The sequence below is a fragment of the Manacus vitellinus genome, unplaced genomic scaffold (assembly GCF_001715985.3).
Source record: "Manacus vitellinus isolate BGI_N305 unplaced genomic scaffold, ASM171598v3 scaffold_1_pilon, whole genome shotgun sequence".
Classification (NCBI taxonomy): Eukaryota; Metazoa; Chordata; class Aves; order Passeriformes; family Pipridae; genus Manacus; species Manacus vitellinus.
The window spans coordinates 46,226,643-46,245,781 of NW_021939396.1; the positions used below are offsets into that span (position 1 = coordinate 46,226,643).

The 19,139-nt window shown below is 37.9% G+C and overlaps 1 protein-coding gene across 3 annotated transcripts in view; it reads left to right on the top strand.

The window, feature by feature from the left end:
* Window positions 1–19,139, top strand: part of OSBPL1A (oxysterol binding protein like 1A) — a 75,749-nt gene that overhangs the window by 8,953 nt on the left and 47,657 nt on the right. For all 3 annotated transcript variants that reach the window (XM_018080914.2, XM_018080905.1, XM_018080908.1), the window contains 13 exons: window positions 1,084–1,169; window positions 3,369–3,443; window positions 4,207–4,318; window positions 5,416–5,501; window positions 9,114–9,258; window positions 9,985–10,052; window positions 10,133–10,177; window positions 11,674–11,747; window positions 11,829–11,892; window positions 12,842–12,943; window positions 13,209–13,331; window positions 15,126–15,207; window positions 17,437–17,543. In XM_018080914.2, coding sequence (XP_017936403.1) covers window positions 1,084–1,169; window positions 3,369–3,443; window positions 4,207–4,318; window positions 5,416–5,501; window positions 9,114–9,258; window positions 9,985–10,052; window positions 10,133–10,177; window positions 11,674–11,747; window positions 11,829–11,892; window positions 12,842–12,943; window positions 13,209–13,331; window positions 15,126–15,207; window positions 17,437–17,543 — 1,169 coding nt within the window. The remainder of the gene's footprint in view (window positions 1–1,083; window positions 1,170–3,368; window positions 3,444–4,206; window positions 4,319–5,415; window positions 5,502–9,113; window positions 9,259–9,984; window positions 10,053–10,132; window positions 10,178–11,673; window positions 11,748–11,828; window positions 11,893–12,841; window positions 12,944–13,208; window positions 13,332–15,125; window positions 15,208–17,436; window positions 17,544–19,139) is intronic.

The following is a 19,139-nucleotide window of genomic DNA, read 5'->3' on the forward strand; positions in this document are numbered from 1 at the left end:
CACATTTTAATGTTAATTTTTATTATGAAAGCATAATAAAGAACAATGAACTTTCAAGACCAAGAGTTTGTTTTTCCTCATGCTAGTGGCTTGTTTCCTTAGGGCAAACTTATGCTGTGCATGTTTCATGCCTCACTACTTGAGGTTACATGACAGGGGAAAATTTAATGGTGGCAGTAATTTCAAAACAATTTCTGATGCCTCATTTTCATTTTACTTCCAAATACAAAATGATTGCTTTTAGGTGACCCTCAGAATGCTCTGGGTCTGTTGCTTAGTAAAAAGCACAAATCAACTTTGTTTAATGCAATTGAGTGTTGCTGCTGGAAAGTGATGTGGATTGTTAACTTTAGTAATCTCTAATGCTTTAATATCTTGCTTTTAAAGAAGTGATTGTAGAATAGTTATTGAATTTTATTCTTACAGACAGTCCTCCAGGGCATGTTTTAAATGCTCTTTAAAGCATAAATTGTATTTTCCTTTGCATGGTCACTTATGTACCTGCTTCCTGTCTGTGCTTTGTCATTCTGCAGTTTAGAGCTGTAGGTGATAATGAGTTCTACTGTGCATGAAGATTTCAACTCATGTTACTTAGTAAGGCTGTCTTTATTAAATTGAATGCAAGCACAAACCAACAAAGAACCCCAACATTAGATCATTCCACCTGTTTTGGTTTTAATCCTTTGTTTAAAAAAATGAGTTGTCCTACCTCTCTTTTGAGTAAAGGAAATAAAATTGGGTAAACCAAAGAGTTTTTTGATAAACAAGAGAAATATGTACCTGCATGTGCCGTTTTCATAGCGAATGAAAGTTACTAAAGCTTCTTGCTAGTGTTAAAGGATGAGACATTACATGCAAACGAAAGTTTTATTCTCAGTCAGGCTACATGACTTTTTTGTCTCAGAAAGATTTTATAGATTTGACTCTAGCATTTTCAAACTGCATCCTGATTTTTCAAATAATATGAGTGGTATTGGTGCTTCTAGCCTTCTTGCTCCTCTGTTACTGTGAAGAATGGTCACTCATGCCAGCCTTGAATTGTATTGTGAGACCAAAACTTAATTTACCTGTTTTGTCTTTTAGGCAGAAGTAAATCTAATATGGGTTGGACACCTCTTCACCTTGCTTGCTACTTTGGACATGCTGTTGTGGTAGAGGATTTGCTGAAGGTATGTTTCTACTTTCCTCTGCATCTAAGGCAGAAAATTCTTTGTTATTCTAGAATCAGTTAGTGTTTATTCAGGTTTTTGTGATAGAAGAATGGAGGCTTTGCAGGGAGGCAGAACCACTTGTACAGTTTATCTACATGTAACATTGAGGTAACTGGTCATTAAAACTAAGGAGTGAGATAGTTGTGGTAGGTAGAGGATGGCACAGTTTACAGGAATCCAAAATAGTGACACTGGAAATCTTCGCAGTAGCACAGGTTGGTTACTCTGAACAGTGTTTACAATTATCAGTGCTTAGCTAGCTTTCTCTTGGAGCGTGTGTGTAACTGTCTACGTATAAAAATTGAAGACAAGTAACGTATATAGGTATGCACTCATGAAAGCTCAGCTTTTTTCAAGCTTAGTGGATATCAGTATATAGGAAGCCAGCATGTGATACGAGTAATGCAGTTACTTCAAGGGTTTGATCTAGGCTAGTGCAGTACATAAAGTACATAAATTTAGGCAATTTCACTTTCTGAGTTGTAGGAAAAGCTAAAGTGTCTCAAATGCAAAAACCTGTGTTATCTAATTCTGTGTTGTGCATAAAAGTACGCCCAGAATTCTGCGCAAAGTGTTTCTTTCAGGAACAGGCTAATATAGTTTGACTTATAACTGCTTTCTAACATCTTTGAAATAATGCACTGTGTGACAAACTTTGAAACAACAAACCTCTGCCATCAAAGCTGACCTGTTTATATGTGCATAACAACTGCAAATGCAGTGAATATGTGGCTTATGACTTTTTTTTTTTTTTGCTCTTGGTAGCTTCGACCAACCCTAATTGTATTAGACCCTATTCATATTGGACAGATTTTTCTGTAGATGACAGGAATGTGATAAACAGCCTCGAGTACAAGGGTAGCTAATCTAAACTTGAATTTCATTCAGAATAAGGGCTGCTTGCCATAATCCAGATGCTAAAGAAAGAAACAAATTTGAGATTTCTTTAAGAAATTCTTCTCTAGCCTCCATACTTCCTCAGTAAATAATGCTGTTTTCAATTTAAGAGGGCTATTTAAAGCAAAAGGTAAAGTTTTATTACTTAGTGCATTTTTCAAGCATCCAACTTCAAAAGTTGCAAGAGTATATGTAACTTTGTGCTTTCTTTGTTAGGGCTCTTGAAAGAGTATTATTTAAAGAATAAGGTGAGAAATAAGGGAGGCTGTGCAACTCTGAAAGCTAGGCATGTGCGTGTCTGTGTATTTGTGCCTAGATTTTGTGCTCAAAGATCTAGTGAAGGAGATACCAGAAACAGAGCTCTAGAATCTAAGTCAGGTTCATCAGTTACCTTTAGGGAGGCAGCAGTGACCTGGCTAAGTCATGTAATCTAAACATACGTGCTGAAGTTAAATATGTCCTGCCCTCTTTCTGTCCCTTTGAGAGGTTAGGTAAGGTGGTGTAGAAGGCATACTCAGTGAAAGAAGAATAGTATTTCTTGGTTTCCTGGAACTGTACCTGTGCAGTGTGGCAAACAGTCCTCCTTTCAGATAAAAGGTGTGGGATAGAGAAAGAGTGTGACAAAAGGAAGGGAGATTCAAGACAAAGACTGAAGAAGAGGAAAGGGAGAAGAAAGGTTAAGTTTCGAATGGTACTATCAATGCTCACATGGAAGTTTGCACTTCAAGTGAAAGAACAGCAATAGTTGCCTAGAGAAGTTGTTATATCAGGAGCTCCAGGAGGCTGGTGGTACTTTGTACATCTGTAACAAATGTATGTATGTTACACAGTACCACTATAGTTCTTTCATTAAGTTGTTTGTTGTGTTTTTTTCCTAACACCTCCCTGCCAAAAACGCTAAACAAATAAATAAACCAAAAACCTACAAAACTCCCAACAGACCAAATCAAAATAAAACCAAGCCAACAACATCCCCACCCCCTGTGGGGTACTTATTTCCCATATACCATATTCTTAAATGTGTGAGAGATACCTGGAAAAATGCAGGAGGCTTTTCATTTTTGAAGCAATTTGCAGAATGTGGGTTATGAATCTTACATATGTACTTTATCTTTGTTTCCAGGATGTGTTACAATTCTGATCTGATTTACCATGAGGCCTATATTGGTTCCTGTCCTCCCCTTCCCCCCCAGTCAGAGGGAATAGCTATGTAGTTCTTGTTGGAAGGACATTCAGATGTCTTTTGCTCTTGCTGTTTAGGCTGGTGCGGATGTGAATGTGCTGAATGACATGGGGGACACTCCACTCCATCGGGCAGCTTTCACAGGACGCAAGGTAAAGTATGTTGGCTTTTTTAAGCCTCAGTTGTAGAATTATTAGGAAAGTGCTAGCAATAAGATCACTTCTAGAAGATGTTTTTACAGTGTGTAAAAATGACTTATTGTCTGTTTTGGTACATTGTGTTCAGAAGGACTAGGCACATTGCCTAGCTTGTATAAGTCTGTCCAAAAAAAAAAACAACACACAGAGAGAAATCACATTGTTTTAATCTTAGTGGCTTCTAGAGGGGAAAAAACCCTGTTAGTTGGGACACAGAGGCCCATTTGGGATCTGGAAGTGCTGTTTCTTCACAGATAACTAGAACTGAAGAGCTTTTTATAGGCCTGTGTAATGTGAGACTAGTTTGATTTGTTCCCCACGTGCCACCATCATTCCAAAACTAGCACTACCGCTATGGATAGCCTCTTAGGCCTTCTGACGGAGTGACTACTTACTGTGTTATGAAAAGAGCCAATTGCACTATTTTTATCTGTCAAATTTAGCATTTGCACCAGGTACACCAGCTTTTCAGAGTGAATCTGTTCAGCTGTAACTCCTGTTAGTTCCTTCAGCCTGACTGATGCGAGAGAGAAGATTGCAGTCAGCCTCACTCTTTAATCTCTCTAAAACATCCCTTCCTGTTTTCATAAAAAATCAGCAGTGGTGAGAAGCTGTTAGTTACACAGCTCATCTTACAGGATGTCAGTAGCTGGAAAGCCCGATTGTGGCCTTACTGTTACAGAGACAGATAAGGAATGTTTTTCAAATTGTTTTTCAGGAGGTGGTGATGTTACTCTTGCAGCATAATGCTGATACTTCCATTGTTAATGGGAGTGGAGAGACTGCAAAAGAAGTTACTCATGATAAAGACATAAGGAATATGTTGGAAGGTAACTTTAATAGGTCATGGCCTGTTTTGTTTGTTTTTTTCAACATATGTACACTCTGAAAGCTGATCTTTCTACTTCAAGTTACAGAATCTCAGTTGAATTTTCTCTTTAAATTTTGTCATTAGAAAGAAAAATGTCACAGTTTTTGGTTCTCATGTGCAGTACTGACAGGTGGGGTTTTTCTGTGACTTGGAGAGTTAAATGTCATGAATGCCAATAGCATTATTCAGGTAACTATTTCAGTCCTGCTGGGTTAGTCCTTGCTACAGCTCTGAATAGTATATGGTAGTCAAAGTCTTGGCTCACTGGAAGAGGAAAAGCTCAAGTCAAGAATATTAAGTGACTTTATGTCAACTGAATCATTAAAGGAAAAAAATGCTGAACAGTTTGCAAAGGTGCCTCATTTTCGAATCAAGTTCAGGACTTGCTATTGCAGTCATACATGTTAAGTAAAAAGGGGAAAAAAAAAAAGTAAAACCTCTTCCCCTCATTTTCCTGCATTGCCTCACAGGGATCAAAAGTGAGGCAGATGGTGCCTAAGTTCATTGCTTATAGGTTTGGAGAGTTCTAAGAACTGTGTTGCTTCCTGGTAGTATTATGTGATAATCATAAATACAGCTGAAGCTCTGTGTCCACTAACATAGACTGTACACATGAAGTGATCTCACTTCTAATTCTGCATGCAAATGCACAGATATCAGTCCTTTCAGCTGTTCATCTGCTGAATTTTTAGAGAAGAATAAAATTCTTGTAGTGTGATAGGAAGAGAAGCCGAAAAGAGCACAGGGAAGATCTAATAAGGGTGTCACAGAGTCCCCGTTTTCCCTCCCACAGTGAATGGGGTTGGTTATAAGTGTTGAAAAAATTATAATATGTATGTTTATATAAACTCACACCTTTTGTCAAATTTTACGTACTTTGAACATATTTTTGCTCTGACACAGTTTTCTGAATAAATATTCTATTTATACCTCTTCCAAATGAATAACACTGGAAGTCTTTTTTTCTCTAGGCCTGTTTTGATATAGTTTTTCAATGCTTTATTTCATGTATACTTGCTACTTTATTGACTGACCTTAATTTTTTTTTTTAAATAGCAGTGGAAAGGACACAAGAAAGGAAACTGGAAGAACTCCTCTTAGGAGCAGCAAGAGAGGGGGAAGTGGGGAAACTGACTGCCTTGGTAAGAATTCAAGTGCTTGTAATACTTTTGTGTCAAGTGGTTCGAGCCATAATGCTAATGTAACAAAATATGACATTGTACCTTGCATTGCAAACTGCTCTGACTTCAGAATATCAGTGCTGTGCACCAGGTTATGTAAGGTGCTGAACCCTGAAGGGTTTTCCAGCCTCCATATTAGAGATTGCAGAACAATGGTTTTCAGCTTCTTCTGTGTTTTTAAATTCTTTTCAGTTAGTTGTAAATAGCAGTGTAATGGTTCTAGGTCTGCTGACGTGAGCTTATTATGTTCTTGTGGATGCCTTAATGTCATGGGTGCGTAGGTTTTCATCACGGTATGGTCTTAAATCTTGAAAGTAAGTTTTTTGTCATTAGCATCCATTGCAGCTGAAGTCTCTGTAATTTTCAATGGACAGTTGTCTGCACAACACAATTTCATGCTGAGCAGAAATTGAAAACTGTATATGTGTGCCAATGCACACCCATAGAAATTCCAGCTGACCAATACAGTGGCATGGTAAGACTATTGGAGGAGCAGATCACAGAAGAATTGAGACTGGAGGGTTCCTCTGGAGATAAAGTAGTCCAGTTCCTGTTTGCAGAGCAGAATGAACTAGAGCAGGTTGCACAGGACTGTATCCAGTTGGGTTTTGAAGCCAGTTTTGAAGTTGGGTCCCAGTGCTTGAACTCAAGCTTTTCAGAGCCCTGAAGAGTGTCCCCGGAGGTAAGACATGCAGTATGTAACATTTTCTAGTTAGTTGGCACCTTTAGTAATACCTTTTATTTAAGGCATCAAAGCAGTCTAAATACTTCTACTTACTTCTAATGGAAAATTTACAAATGTGAAATTTGTATATTGAGAAATTTGACATTCTTCACTTTCCTGCCTAGAAGGCAGAATGAACACCTATTCAAAATTTGTTATTTCCCTCCTCTAAATTTATTTATTCTTATCTGAAGAACTCGTTTTTCTAACTCCTTCTTAGATGGAAACTGTTTCTAAATATTTGGTCATTTTTGTAATTCTTATTTGTACTTTTTTGTACGTCTCTTCGAAATGGAGAGAGAACAAGAGCTGTACACAGTAACTAAGATGTGGAAGAATAGTATATTAGTACGCTGGCACAATTGTATTAATTGTAATTAATAAGCTGACATAATAGATCTGTTCTTGATTCTGGTAATTTTAACACTTATTACATGTCTTCTTACCTTAAGCTGATGTGAAAAAACAATCAGAAAAAGGTGACTCCTCATAGAAATCTGTTACCGAAGAACTCTGCTTTCTCTATATGGCATGTAACTATGCATGTAACTGTTCCTGTCAATGTTTTAGTTTCTAAGTAATTTTTTTTAGACATATATGTAGTATCTTTGAGCTCTGCATATGTGACATGTGATACGTTGATCTCTAACTTTTCAAAATATTTACACATTCTTGACCCCAAGACAGTTTTTAAATCAAGTCTTAAGAGGTGTTCCTTGGAATCCTTTGGTGTGAGTACTTGGACTTGTGGCCATTGAATTACAATTTTCAAACTCCTGATGACTCTTGAGAAGTCCCAAGAACTTTCTCCATTTCCAGCTCTATGGTGTAAACCTCTTTGACTTTCCTACCCTTAGGTTAATACCTCTGCAGAGAATTTGTGTAGCTCTTCAGAACTGCCCTATATCTTGAGAATTGCTCATACTTTGCCTACTGATCGTTCAGACCTTTCTGCTCCTACTGTATGGGTTTTTTTATTAGCAGACTATTATGCTTATGGAACTTTAACTACTTACATGTACTTTTATTGTGAGACCTAACACCAGAATGTGTTATTTACTTCACTGCCTTTGGAACAGAGTGCCACTTGCTTGAAAGATACCCTTTTGTTATTAATTCTCTTTTATCTTGAGTATCTTTACAAAAAAAGGCTGTACTGCATATTGTAACACAGTTGTCTGGAACAGATAATTTAATGGTGCAGTTTCTCTAAGCCTTCTAACTGGACTTCAGACCCTTTTTTCTCCTTTACCTGCATAAGCTTAACTTTATAACTGCTTTCTATTGAAGTTTCTTGAAGTCAAGTGGAAGTGGTGGCTTTTGTGCTTCTCTTTTGTCAAGATTCTCGCTAGATCACAATCCGTTTTGCTACCAGGAGCTAGATCTTCAGCAACTAACCCAGGCTTTTTAGTCTACTTGAGGCAAAACCAGGGTGTTCTTCCTCTGAGTTTTCAAAAATGTACTGTACATTTCCTGAGGTGATTGGAGAGATTTTTATCTCAGTGAGCTGATGCATCAAACTTTCTTCCAAATAGTGCTTTGTAATATGGTGTAAGGTGTTGAAAGCACAGGCGTGCAGCTTAAGAGGTATGGAGGGAAGAAGTCAAGAGACGGAGATAAGGTAGATGTAAAACAGCTGGTTGGAGATAGCTAAAACTTAGGAATCCTCAGGAATGCAAGTATTTGACCACAGTATTAATGAGGCTATACTTTCACAAGCTCCCACTTTTTGATTTTTGTTCTCTTATCAGTTGATCTGTAAATAACATCTGTAGCAGTTTATCCTTTACAGGACTATTTCTGAAGCATGTTTTAGGTGGTTGCTGTTGATGTTAACTTAAATTGTTGCCATGGGAATTCTGTTATTATGGAGTAATTTCTCAAGGGCTAATGAGAATGCTTCAACTGAGTTTCTCTAAAAGTGTTGTCATGCACTTGTGACTCTGGTCTCCTAAGGCTGCATATCAGTAACTGAGCCTTTCTGTTAAGGCAGTCCCACTTGGCTCATGAGCCTAACTGTATGGCTGATATTGCATGAAATGATTTGGGTTGGAAGGGACTCTAAAGATGATCTAGTCCAATGCCCGTGTACACATTCAACAGCCACATAATTTGAGTAGAAGTGTAGTGGTATTTTCTGGTAGTTAGTAGTGTCATGCTTAATGACCCTTCTCTTTAATGGGATCAATTTCTCAGAACATTTATCTTGTGTGCAAGTTAAACCCGGGTGATTTTTTTTTCCCCTCAGTTACATAGTTGCTCTAATCTTAATAGTTAGACTTCAGAATGCAGCAAAGCTGCAGTCTGTGTGACAGACTGCCTATTCTAGGAGCCTCTTAATGACCTAGGCTGTCTGTGTCACTGGCACAGTGAAGGTCTGCCACACTTCAGTAAAAGTTCTTACTCTCTGAAACAGGGTGACCACACCATTTTTTTCTGGATTTAGTGCTGACCTGTGCTAATTTCACACTGTACCTGGGAGCCTTTTATGGAGAACAGTAGATTTTCGACAGTAGAATCGTACAGGGCCATTTTAACAATATAAATGACTGAACTGCAATGCTGGGCAACTTTCCCTGGCACTGTGCAACTGAGCAGGATAAATGTGTCCATGCTGTGCAGTAGAAGGGGAACAGCAAGCAAAAAAAGTGAAGTTCCCTTGCTTTAGCTAAACATCTTGTGTGATTGTTGTAGTCCTTGCCCTTGTCTAACACTTGCTACGTGCCCTCTTTGTTGCCAGATCTACACTGAAATATCCTATTTAGGAACCTCTAACTTTCATAAGAGAGAACATGGCATCTGGAAAGGGAGGAAAACTGATAAGTAAGCAGAACTTTGTTTCTTTCCAGTTGAATAAACCCAAACCACCTGATATCAACTGTACAGATCAGATGGGGAACACACCATTGCATTGTGCAGCGTACCGTGCTCATAAGCACTGTGCATTGAAACTTCTGAAAAATGGAGCAGACCCTAAAATAAGAAATAAAAATGGTGAGTACCAAAGGAAAAGTACATTAAACATCAAATGGAGACAAATTCAGCTGCTTCTATAAGCTATGTTACCATGCAGTGCTCAGGGAAAAATCTTATGATGCTTTACAAACTTTGTATCACTAATAAAGGAAGCTCAAAACTGACTAAATTGCACAAGACTGAAGAACTGTAGCAAAATACTTATATATATGTTTTTATTTTCCAAACATAACCATTTCTAGAAACTTTACCTACTGTCTGAACAGTGAAATGTGCCTGGCTTTTGTTTTCTTGATGCTAAACACTGAACACAAATAACAAAAAAATAAGATTGAAGATCTGGCTCCTCAGAAGAAGTCTTCTAATGAAACCAAACAGAGGAAAACTTTATGCAGATGTTATGCAAACTATGTACTTGTCCTCTGGTTAAAGATGCCTCTGTCTTGGTGTTTGTGAATGTTCTAAACTGCTTTGTATAGCTGGGAAGCTAAAAACAAACTTACACCAGTAAGGGCAAAGGGCTGTCTGTAACTGGTAGAACTCTGATGGACAGTTCAGTGCGTTAAAGATCAAAACCTTTATAGTCTTCTGCCCCTGAGGAGTTTATGTTCCCCAATTCCAAGTAAATGTAGATGCTTGTGGGACCAAACTTTAGTGGGTAAACAGTTTTAGATTATTTTGAAGTTAAGTACATCTAAGTTTATTTGCATCAAATTCTCATGCTTTGTCTTGGTTGCTAAACAGATCAGACACCCCTTGATCTAGCCCAAGGTGCAGAAATGAAACTGATACTGTCAGGTAAAACTGGAAAGGTAGGAACTTTTGTATGAATTTGAAATGCCTAGGCTGTCTAGTGGAAGCTATTCCTACATGAGCTTTAATTTCTGTGCAGGTTATCAACAAACCCCTGAGACGATACGAAGGTCTCCTATGGAAGGTATGTCTTACTTCCTTTTCTAAAATAGCTTATAAGATCTCAAAGTATGTCAGTATGTCCTTTTTCTGTACTTTAATGATAATTGCTGAATGAGGGAATTTTTCAATAATAAATTTTCTAAATGACTTAATTTAGTCTAGTGTATATACAGATAGGCTGGTTGGGTGGGGAGTCACTAGTTTCATGGTACCCTGATCTTATTCTCAGTCCCTAAAATCTCTTTTTATTTCTTGGTATATTTTGTGGAAAAACTTCACTGTGGTAAGGTTTTGTTCCTTATCTGTGTGGTGGGCAAAATGTTTTTTGTTTTTTCTCTCCTTAATAGATTACTTTGATAATCTATGACTAATATAATATCTTTAAGAATCTGTGACTAATATTTTGCCACAAATTCACCATCTTCTGAAAATTTTAAAACATAGTGGGAAGATGTCAGAGAGTTTAATGCTTGTTTTGCTGTGTTGCTCAAGTGAATCTATTTTCCTTTTTTAAAAAACGAGTCTATATGAATGCTTAATTCTATGTTCCTCAATGAAATCTTTAAAGTTTTCTTCAGTGTAAGTTTTCCTACATATGCAGTCATGATTGTCATATAAGGAACAAGAACTATGTACCAAAGCTTATGAAAGATAAAATGTTGTCACTGGATATCTCAATATCATTTGTTTCTCATTTGATTTTATAAAATAGAATTTTGTGGTGATCAACAACTCCTACAATATCAAAAAATGCAGCATTTTAGTATTTCAGTTCATCCTGAATAGCAGGCTCAGCAAAACTTTTGTCTTTAGGTGGTTCCAAAAAGGAGAGTAGCGCTGTAATTGTACAGTATTCTCAGGTTATAGTGATGGCCAAGATATGCAGAACCTAAAATGTTTTCATAATCATTGTCAGTTTTATGTGTTAAGGAAACTTCCCAGTTTGTCAGTTTAGGAGGTGCTCTGTCAGCCACACTTCCACCACCAGAGATTTTCATTGATGGGACCGAAGCCCAGTGGGTGGCTCCAGTGAGTCGATGGGTGCCCTACTTGACTCCCTAAACCTGCCCCACTCACACAGTCAGACAAGGTTTCCTTACCAGCTCAGCCCTAGGTTTTCCCTAACAGAGTCTCAGACATGTAGATCCTTTAAAATAATTTAGTCATGGTGCAAGAACAAAATAGCTGCTCAAACTGCTGTCTCCGAGGAGGAACCCAGAAAAAAGGAACCCCATGGCTTTTATATCCCTTCAGTCTAGTAGGAAAGTCTGGGGTCTTCCTTCTGAGCTGCTGAGTCTTTGGCTCCTGGCACCACAGGTCACTGTGCCCTTTGCTAACCAAAGGCTTATCACCAGTTTATGGCCTCTTGCCTCGAGCTCCCGCCACCCAGAGCCCAACCTGCAGCTCTTACTGCAGCTGCACACCGAGCTGCCTGTTAACAGAATACTAAATGTATTCTGTTAACGTTATCTGACCGTTTTCTTCTTTTTCTTCTTTTTCTTTAAATTCTTTTCTTAGAGCTCACGATTTTTTGGGTGGAAACTCTACTGGATAGTTCTAGAACATGGAGTCCTTTCCTGGTATCGGAGACAGTAAGTTCTGTGTTTAAATTTCTGAAAAGCGATTTAAATAATTCTTATCCTCACTTTATTAAATCTCTTCTTCTTTCAAAGAGCTGATGCAGTGAATAATGATCATCGTCAGGGATGCAAGCATCTAACACAAGCTGTCTGCACGGTAGGAAGTGAAGTGCTTTGTAATACTGAGTTGTGTTTTTATGTGATGGTGTTCCGTACCTGGATAATGAAAACTTCAGCTAGATCGGTAACCTGATCTTTGTTATAAAAGAGGGGAAAAAGCTTGTGCTGTTGAAAGAAACGCTTGTTCTTGTCGAGCAAAGTATTCTTATGTGTAAAGTGGCCATAGAGCTCCTTCATTACTTTTCTGAAGTCCTGAAAATTTAAGCAAACGTAAGATATCCTGAAACTTTGGTTCCTCAGTTGTGCAAAGCAACTGTTTGGAGCATGTGATACAGAATAGCAAAACTCTAGTTCCTCCTTAGCTGTTATTGGCTACTTGTGACTGATTGTGTAACTGAGGCTGATCTCAGTTGAACTGATCAATTCTGAAGGTGGCTTTTGGAAAACTTCCCTACATTCCATTATGCTTCTGGGAACCCAATTCACCCATTTTGGAATGGGTGAATAGAGGAAAAACAGACCAAGTGTTGTTTATAATACACAGGAAGATGAAGTGTTTAAGGAAAATGCATTTAGAATCATTTCAGTATTTTTATAACTAACCTGTCCTAGTTTGGCACTACAAGTTCTGTTAAACTGCACTTATATATACACTCATATTGTATGAAAAGTGACTCTTGCTTTTCATTATGTACAAATTCCTCAAAGATCCTGGTGATCTTGCACCATTGCTGAGATTTTATCTGAATCAACTGACGCAAATAAATGCAAACATATTATTTAGATGTAAAGAACCTCTATATTCTTGTTTGTGATGTAATGGCACACTTTGAAAAACTTCTGACCAAGATATTTGTAAACTATAATTATTTGTATCAAGACTGAGGCAAAAACTTCTAAGTTAAGACTAATTTTCTACTTTGCTTACTCTTCAGTTTTTTTCTGACTCATTATACTAATTTTGTGTTTTCTCCACCTCGCTTTAGGTAAAATCTACAGACAGTTGCTTCTTTTCTGTCAGATGTTTTGATGACACTGTTCATCGTTTCAAGATTCCTAAAAATAGCCTTCCTTCTCAAACTAGAGAGGTAATAATGACTCTTTATCAAAGGCATTAAAATATAATAACTTCTGTAATTAATAATTTGCATACTGCTAGCTATGAATGCATTATTAGCAGCGTGTTTCATATCTTTAACATCAGGACTTCATAACATAAGTGAAGATATTGAATCTTTTAGCATGATTATAGACTAAACAGCAAAAAATGGACAGATTGTAATTCTCTTCTTTAAAATTAATGCTACCTTGTTTTCCAGCTCTTGTTTATTAATTCTGATTTTTCCTTTTCAGAGTTGGCTGGAAGCAATAGAAGACCACTCTGCATATAGCACTCATTACTGCACACAAGAACAATTGAGTAGTGATGATGAAGATGATGCAATATCTGTTACAGACCTACAGGATACTCTGAAAGTATGTCCTGAGTACTTATTTGGCTCATGTATCTAGGTAGTCAGTATTTGTTTGTGTTGAAATACTTTAGTGTACTTTTGGCTAAAGGTGATGATTTTTCCCACAGATGCATAAATGCTGCTTGCATTTGCATTGCTTATTGTCATGTTTTCCTGTTCAGACTGTGTGAATAAAATGGCATGTTTATCATAGCTACAGGGCTGAGTTTTTCAGTTTTGGTAGAATTACTGCAAGATAGAAAGCTGCTTTAGACTTTCAGCCAGGAGAGGGAGCCTTGAATACTGTAGTTAGTGACCCCAAGACTGAAGGATAAGAAAGTTCACCTTCAGTGAGCTCTGCCTCTATAAAACAGGCAACAAAGTGTCTTACAAATGGTCCTTTATCTCCTCAGATCACGTTAGATGCATTGTACAGTGACTGTTCATACCTGCAATGGGAATGACTAGTCTTTGGTAATTCTAGCATTCAGCCTGCGATTCTTGCTTTTTGCTATATATACACTTCTGGAACCTCTTATTTTAAGGGAAAGTTCACACTGCAATACAAAAACCTTCACGTGACCAAACTCCAAGTGGCATGTACCATACCTTTTGGTACAAGAACTCTTAAGTAGCTCATGGCAGAGCAGAGGTGGGAGGATAGCTGGGGCTGGCAGTTCCCAGCAACTGGCAGAAGAAGGTGGTATTATGTAACAGATTAACTGTGAACTGTGCACTCAAAGCCCAAAACACCAAGCGCATCCTGGGCTGCAACAAAAGGAGCGTGGCCAGCAGGTCAGGGAAGATGATTCACCCCCTCTACCCTGCCCTCATGAGGCCCCACCTGGAGTGCTGTGCCCAGGTCTGGGGTCCTCAGCACAAGACAAACGTGAACCTATTAGAGCAGGTACAGAAGAGGGCCACAAAGATGATTACAGGGAATGAGCACCTCTCCTATGAAGACAGGCTGAGAGCTGGAGAAGCAAAGGCTCCAGGGAGACCTAATTGTGGCCTTCCAATTCTTTGATGGGGCTTATAAAAAAGAATAAAAGGAAAGTGATGTTTTACATGGGCAGATAGTGATAGGACAAGTGGGAACGCTTTTAAACCAAAGGAGGAGAGATTTTGTATAGATGTCAGGAAGAAATTCTTTACTGTGAGGGTGATGAGGCACTGGGACTGCTTGCCCAGAGGAGCTGTGGATGCCCCATCCCTGGAAGTGTTCAAGACCAGGTTGGATGGGGCTTTGAGCCACCTGGTCTAATGGAAGGTGCCCCTGCCCATGTTGGAGGTAGATGATCTTTAAGGTCCCTTCCAACCTAGGTCATTCTATGATTCTATGATAACTGTCTCCAAGTTCAAATGCAGGCTTGAAATATGATCTTAGGGTTGGTTCCTGCCATGTCACTGTACTTGCCATACATCAGTTAACATATGAATTTGCTTATTTTGGCCTTAGGTTTCTCAAAGAACAAGAAAATGCTCTTCCTGGGTTTTTAAACTTTAATAAACAAGATGGGAAAATGGAAAAGTGGTGCATAGCTTTGGGGGCTGATTTGCTATGCTAATTTAAATAAAAGCTGGTCAGCGATATAATGTGCATAAATCTTCTCTGTGTCTTTGAAGGTACTTCAAGTAATTTGTTTCAATTTTTTTATATCAGTCTCTGGGCTGGGAATCTTCATTAAGATTTAATGCTCTCCAAATTTAAAAATTTCAAATTAAATTTCTCCAAATTTAAAAGAGTTAAGAGAGTAAACTTATGCTTTCCTTAGGACAAGGCATGTCTGAACTAGCTATCCTTGTTGTCTTTCAGAAAGCACAAGCATGCCAACTAAGACTCAGTAAAGAGATTTCAGACTTTCTTGCAATGGTTAAATCCTTGGATGCTACAAAAGGTAAAACTTATTTTTTAAGATGCAGTTTGTTGCCAGGCAACTGATTTTTTTTTTTTCTGTTAAACAAAACATGCTTTTATTTCACCAAAATTAAGTTTTCAGGAGCTTAAAAATATAGGACTGTTTTCCTCATTGAAAAATATACAAATAAAGTAACATTATCGGAATTGCTAAGAATTAAGATTTCAGATTTGAAGAAACAACTAAGGAGTATGCTGATTGGAAGAAATCTTATTAGTGGCTGTAAATCCAGGGGAACTGCCTTTTGCTATAGTGCTTATTGAGTAGCACTGTAAGAATATAACTCTTTTTTAAAAGTTCACTTTAAAGGTTTTTTAAAACAAAGTTTGTAGTTGGTAGCTTATTGCAGAGCATAAGTGTCTCCTCACAGGTACAAAGAACTAGCTTTCCTACTTTTCTTCTCCCTCAAAATATTTGTCTTGTAGTGAGTAGAAATGCAATGAAAGCTGAGGCACGATAAACAGGATGTGAAGTGAAATCATGAAACTATGCAGGAAAGTGGAGGCATGGTATAATGGGATATATTCCACAGACCTTTGCCATGCATTTTATGCCAGATTTTAAATTCTTGGGCTTCTCAGGCAAAATTATTCTGAAGTGGATAAATTCCCTTTGGTAGATGTAGGAGCAGTTTCTCAGACTCCATATTGCTCACCTGAAGAACAAGTGAGATTCTTTTTTAAAAGAGAAAGCTTTTTTGAAAAAGGAAACATACAACTTGAACAATCAAAACCCATAGTAAAGCAAAACCAGATACTATCTCATTCCTAGAAACTGCTAGTCTTGGCCAATAGCAGTAATAAGTTCCTGTTTTCCTTCCAATGAATGTAACTTGATAGGTCAGTGAACTGTTTCTGGGTTCATGTGTAACCTCTGCAGGTCTTAATAGAGACAACTGCTGCAGTTCTCCCAGTTCTCACATTGTTGTGCTGTCTTTAAAGTATTGGAATCCTATGGCTCCAGAAGAATGCAAATTTCTGAGTTAGAAGTCCTTCCATGTAGAGCTCCCCCTAAAAACTTTTGAGTAATATAAAAATGGCTGTGTTGGGATGTGATATTTAAAATTCTCTCCATAACTGTTTCAACATGCTGTTCTGAATCCAGTTATCTTTGAGATTTATGCATTTGTATATTACAGATAAAGATGTCTCCTGCTCCTGCACTCACTGTGCTGGTCCTCCTTCTAGAGGTGCTAGCTGTTCTTAATAGCTACTGTAAGACTCAATTTGAGTCAATAGTGAGCTTTGGTATCAAAGACCACAATTAGTGTGTGTATATATACTGTATCTTGTCCTGCAGAAGCAGTATAAGTTGAAAAATAAATTCAGGAACTGTCACTGATGATGGACCTCTTAATCTTTACTGATGTGACATCAGCTTGAAGCATCTGTGTTTCTAAATGGTGTCAACTGATCCTGATACTTTAATACTCTCTTCCTGAGAGAATGGCTTGCTTGACTTCTGAGGAGTTGCTGCACATCACAAAACTTCAAAGAATGACTCAAATATTAAATAATATCTACCAGCTGATTGGGTTATCATGATTTCCTGCTGGATCTAAACTTGTAGCCCCTTAATGTCATAGAAGTCAGGATGTGAGGTGGCATTGCTCTGCAAGCTGTACTACTTATCCATAAGATGAGTCCATGAAAATAAGATCTTCCCCTTTTATTGTTCACTGTGCTTGTAGTTACAACCCCATTTTTTTTCCCAACCTAAATCTCTAGCTGCCCTGTGGTAAGCTTTTTCTCTTCTATATAATACATGGTAGAAGGCAAAGAAAGCTACATTTCTCACTTTAACTTATATTAAATTAGTGCAGTATCCTTTTTATTTGAATTCTGTCACCTGGCAACTCTGAAGCTTTTTAATCTAGAAAGTGGTTAAAAGGAGATTGTTGCTGCTAGTCCCTTTTCCAGTGTCTTGCTGCCATGGTTTATTGCCTCTGCCTTCTGAGCCATGCTGAAAGGGAAACTTGATCCATTCATGTGCCACTTATGCCAGTACTAGGAAAAGGATGCAAAAGAAAGAAAGTAGGTTGCCTCAATGCTACTTTTGCTTGACCTTATCTCACACAGATCTTGCAGTGCACCAGTCTTCCTGTAAAATGTGAATGTTACATCTGTATTACTTGGAGGAAAAAATAATTAAAAGAATCATGTAGTTTTCAATGTCCCTCTAATGTTACTAATATTTTTATGCTTTCAGGAATATCTTCTCCCCTCCTGCAGAAAGTTGATGTGGTCTCTGAAGTATCCCAGGAAACATGTGAGGCTCTGGCTGACTGCCTCAACCTATTCATGAAGCAAGAAGGGGTATGTATTGTGCTACGTGGGTCTATAAAGGGTCGAATAGCTTAGTGTAGTTGGTTAGTTCTCTGCTTAGCTGTTACAAAAATAAATACACAAACCCATAAAATGTCATATTGTTGATAAGCTGTCCTTTTGCATGCTGAATGGGATGAAAACTCGTGCTTCTAGAGAAAGAGCAGGTAAATTTCTCTGCAAAAGGATGTCTTAGTATTTGGGTGTTCAGAAGAGACATAATTTTTGGTCACAAGACTACTGCTTGTGGTGTTCAAACTGAATGCTTGAATTCAATAAAGCTGTTGCTTTGCTAATTTGAAGGTCAAAATATTGAGAAAATTAATAGTTCTGGTTTGGGTTTTTTTTTACTACTAACTGAAGTGTTGAACAATATTGCTTCTGAATTTATTTTTCAGACCATGTGCTTAGTGGGTGTGTGAACGCTATCTGTTGAACTTCTGGCTTTCCCAGTGACAAATACCTTGTATAGTGTTAAACATAATGTAAACACTTCCATTTGGGAATATGTGTTGAAGTCATTAGTTCCTGGAGTAGGAGAGCTGGTATTTTTGTTCCCCTAGTACCAAGGAGTAAATTTGTCTTCGTGTACTGTGGTAACTCTAATCCCTTGGTTAGGCTCTTGTTGTCATCAGTAAGCTGTGTTTCGAAATGAGGTTTGTGTTGGTGCTGTTAGTCTTCCAGTTATTTAACAGTGAGCTGCAAACACTGGCTCCATTGTTTAGGTTTGGTTTAAGATTTTTTTTTCATTCCTTTCCAAGCCCTTTTGTCTCCAGTCACGAGTCTTTTAGACTTACTTGAGTCAAGTTCTAGCAGAGTGGAACAAGCATTGCTTTTTTTACATTGAGTTTTTTCTTTTAAAAAGTCTGATATTAGAGTTGCCAGCTTCAGTTGCAGATGAGGGGGAAATTGTTACAACAGTGGGTGTACAGTGTTAGTTAGTATTCCTTAATTGTGTTGGCATCTTGCTTCAAGCCAGACTGAAATAGCTTTTCAGAGTGGAGTATGGCAGAGCATATGGTGAAATTGTAATTTCACCTTACTTGAACTTGAAGAGTCTCAGTAGGTGTAATAGGGGCCTTATTTTAATCTGGAAGCACATAAATTTGGGCAGAGAGGAATAGGCTGAGGTGTGAATTTGATTTTCCACCATAGCTAGTTAAATCACTCGGTCATGACAGGGAGATGATGTGATTCTGGAGAGTTTTGTGTCTTGGTATTTTTAAACTTCAAACTACTGCAATTCCAGAATATAGGAGGCTTTAAAGATGCCATAAGATTATAAGGGAAATTACAGCTGCAATCTATTTCTAAGACTTGCACCTTTCTGTGAAGTTATGTTCATTGAGCTTTACTGTTCTTAAATCCACAGGATTTGGCTTTGTTGTTCAGGGCCCTTTGCTGTTCAGTGTTGATTTCTGGACCATAGTGCTGTTGCCATTGCAAAAGCAATATATATAACCTTGCAACTGTATTGTGCATGTCCCATGAAATCTGGTTATCTCTAGGATGAACGTTTTCTTAAGCTTGGTACCTTTTTATCTTGCCTCTTTAAGGAGAATTTTTTTCTCCTCCAACTTAAATTGT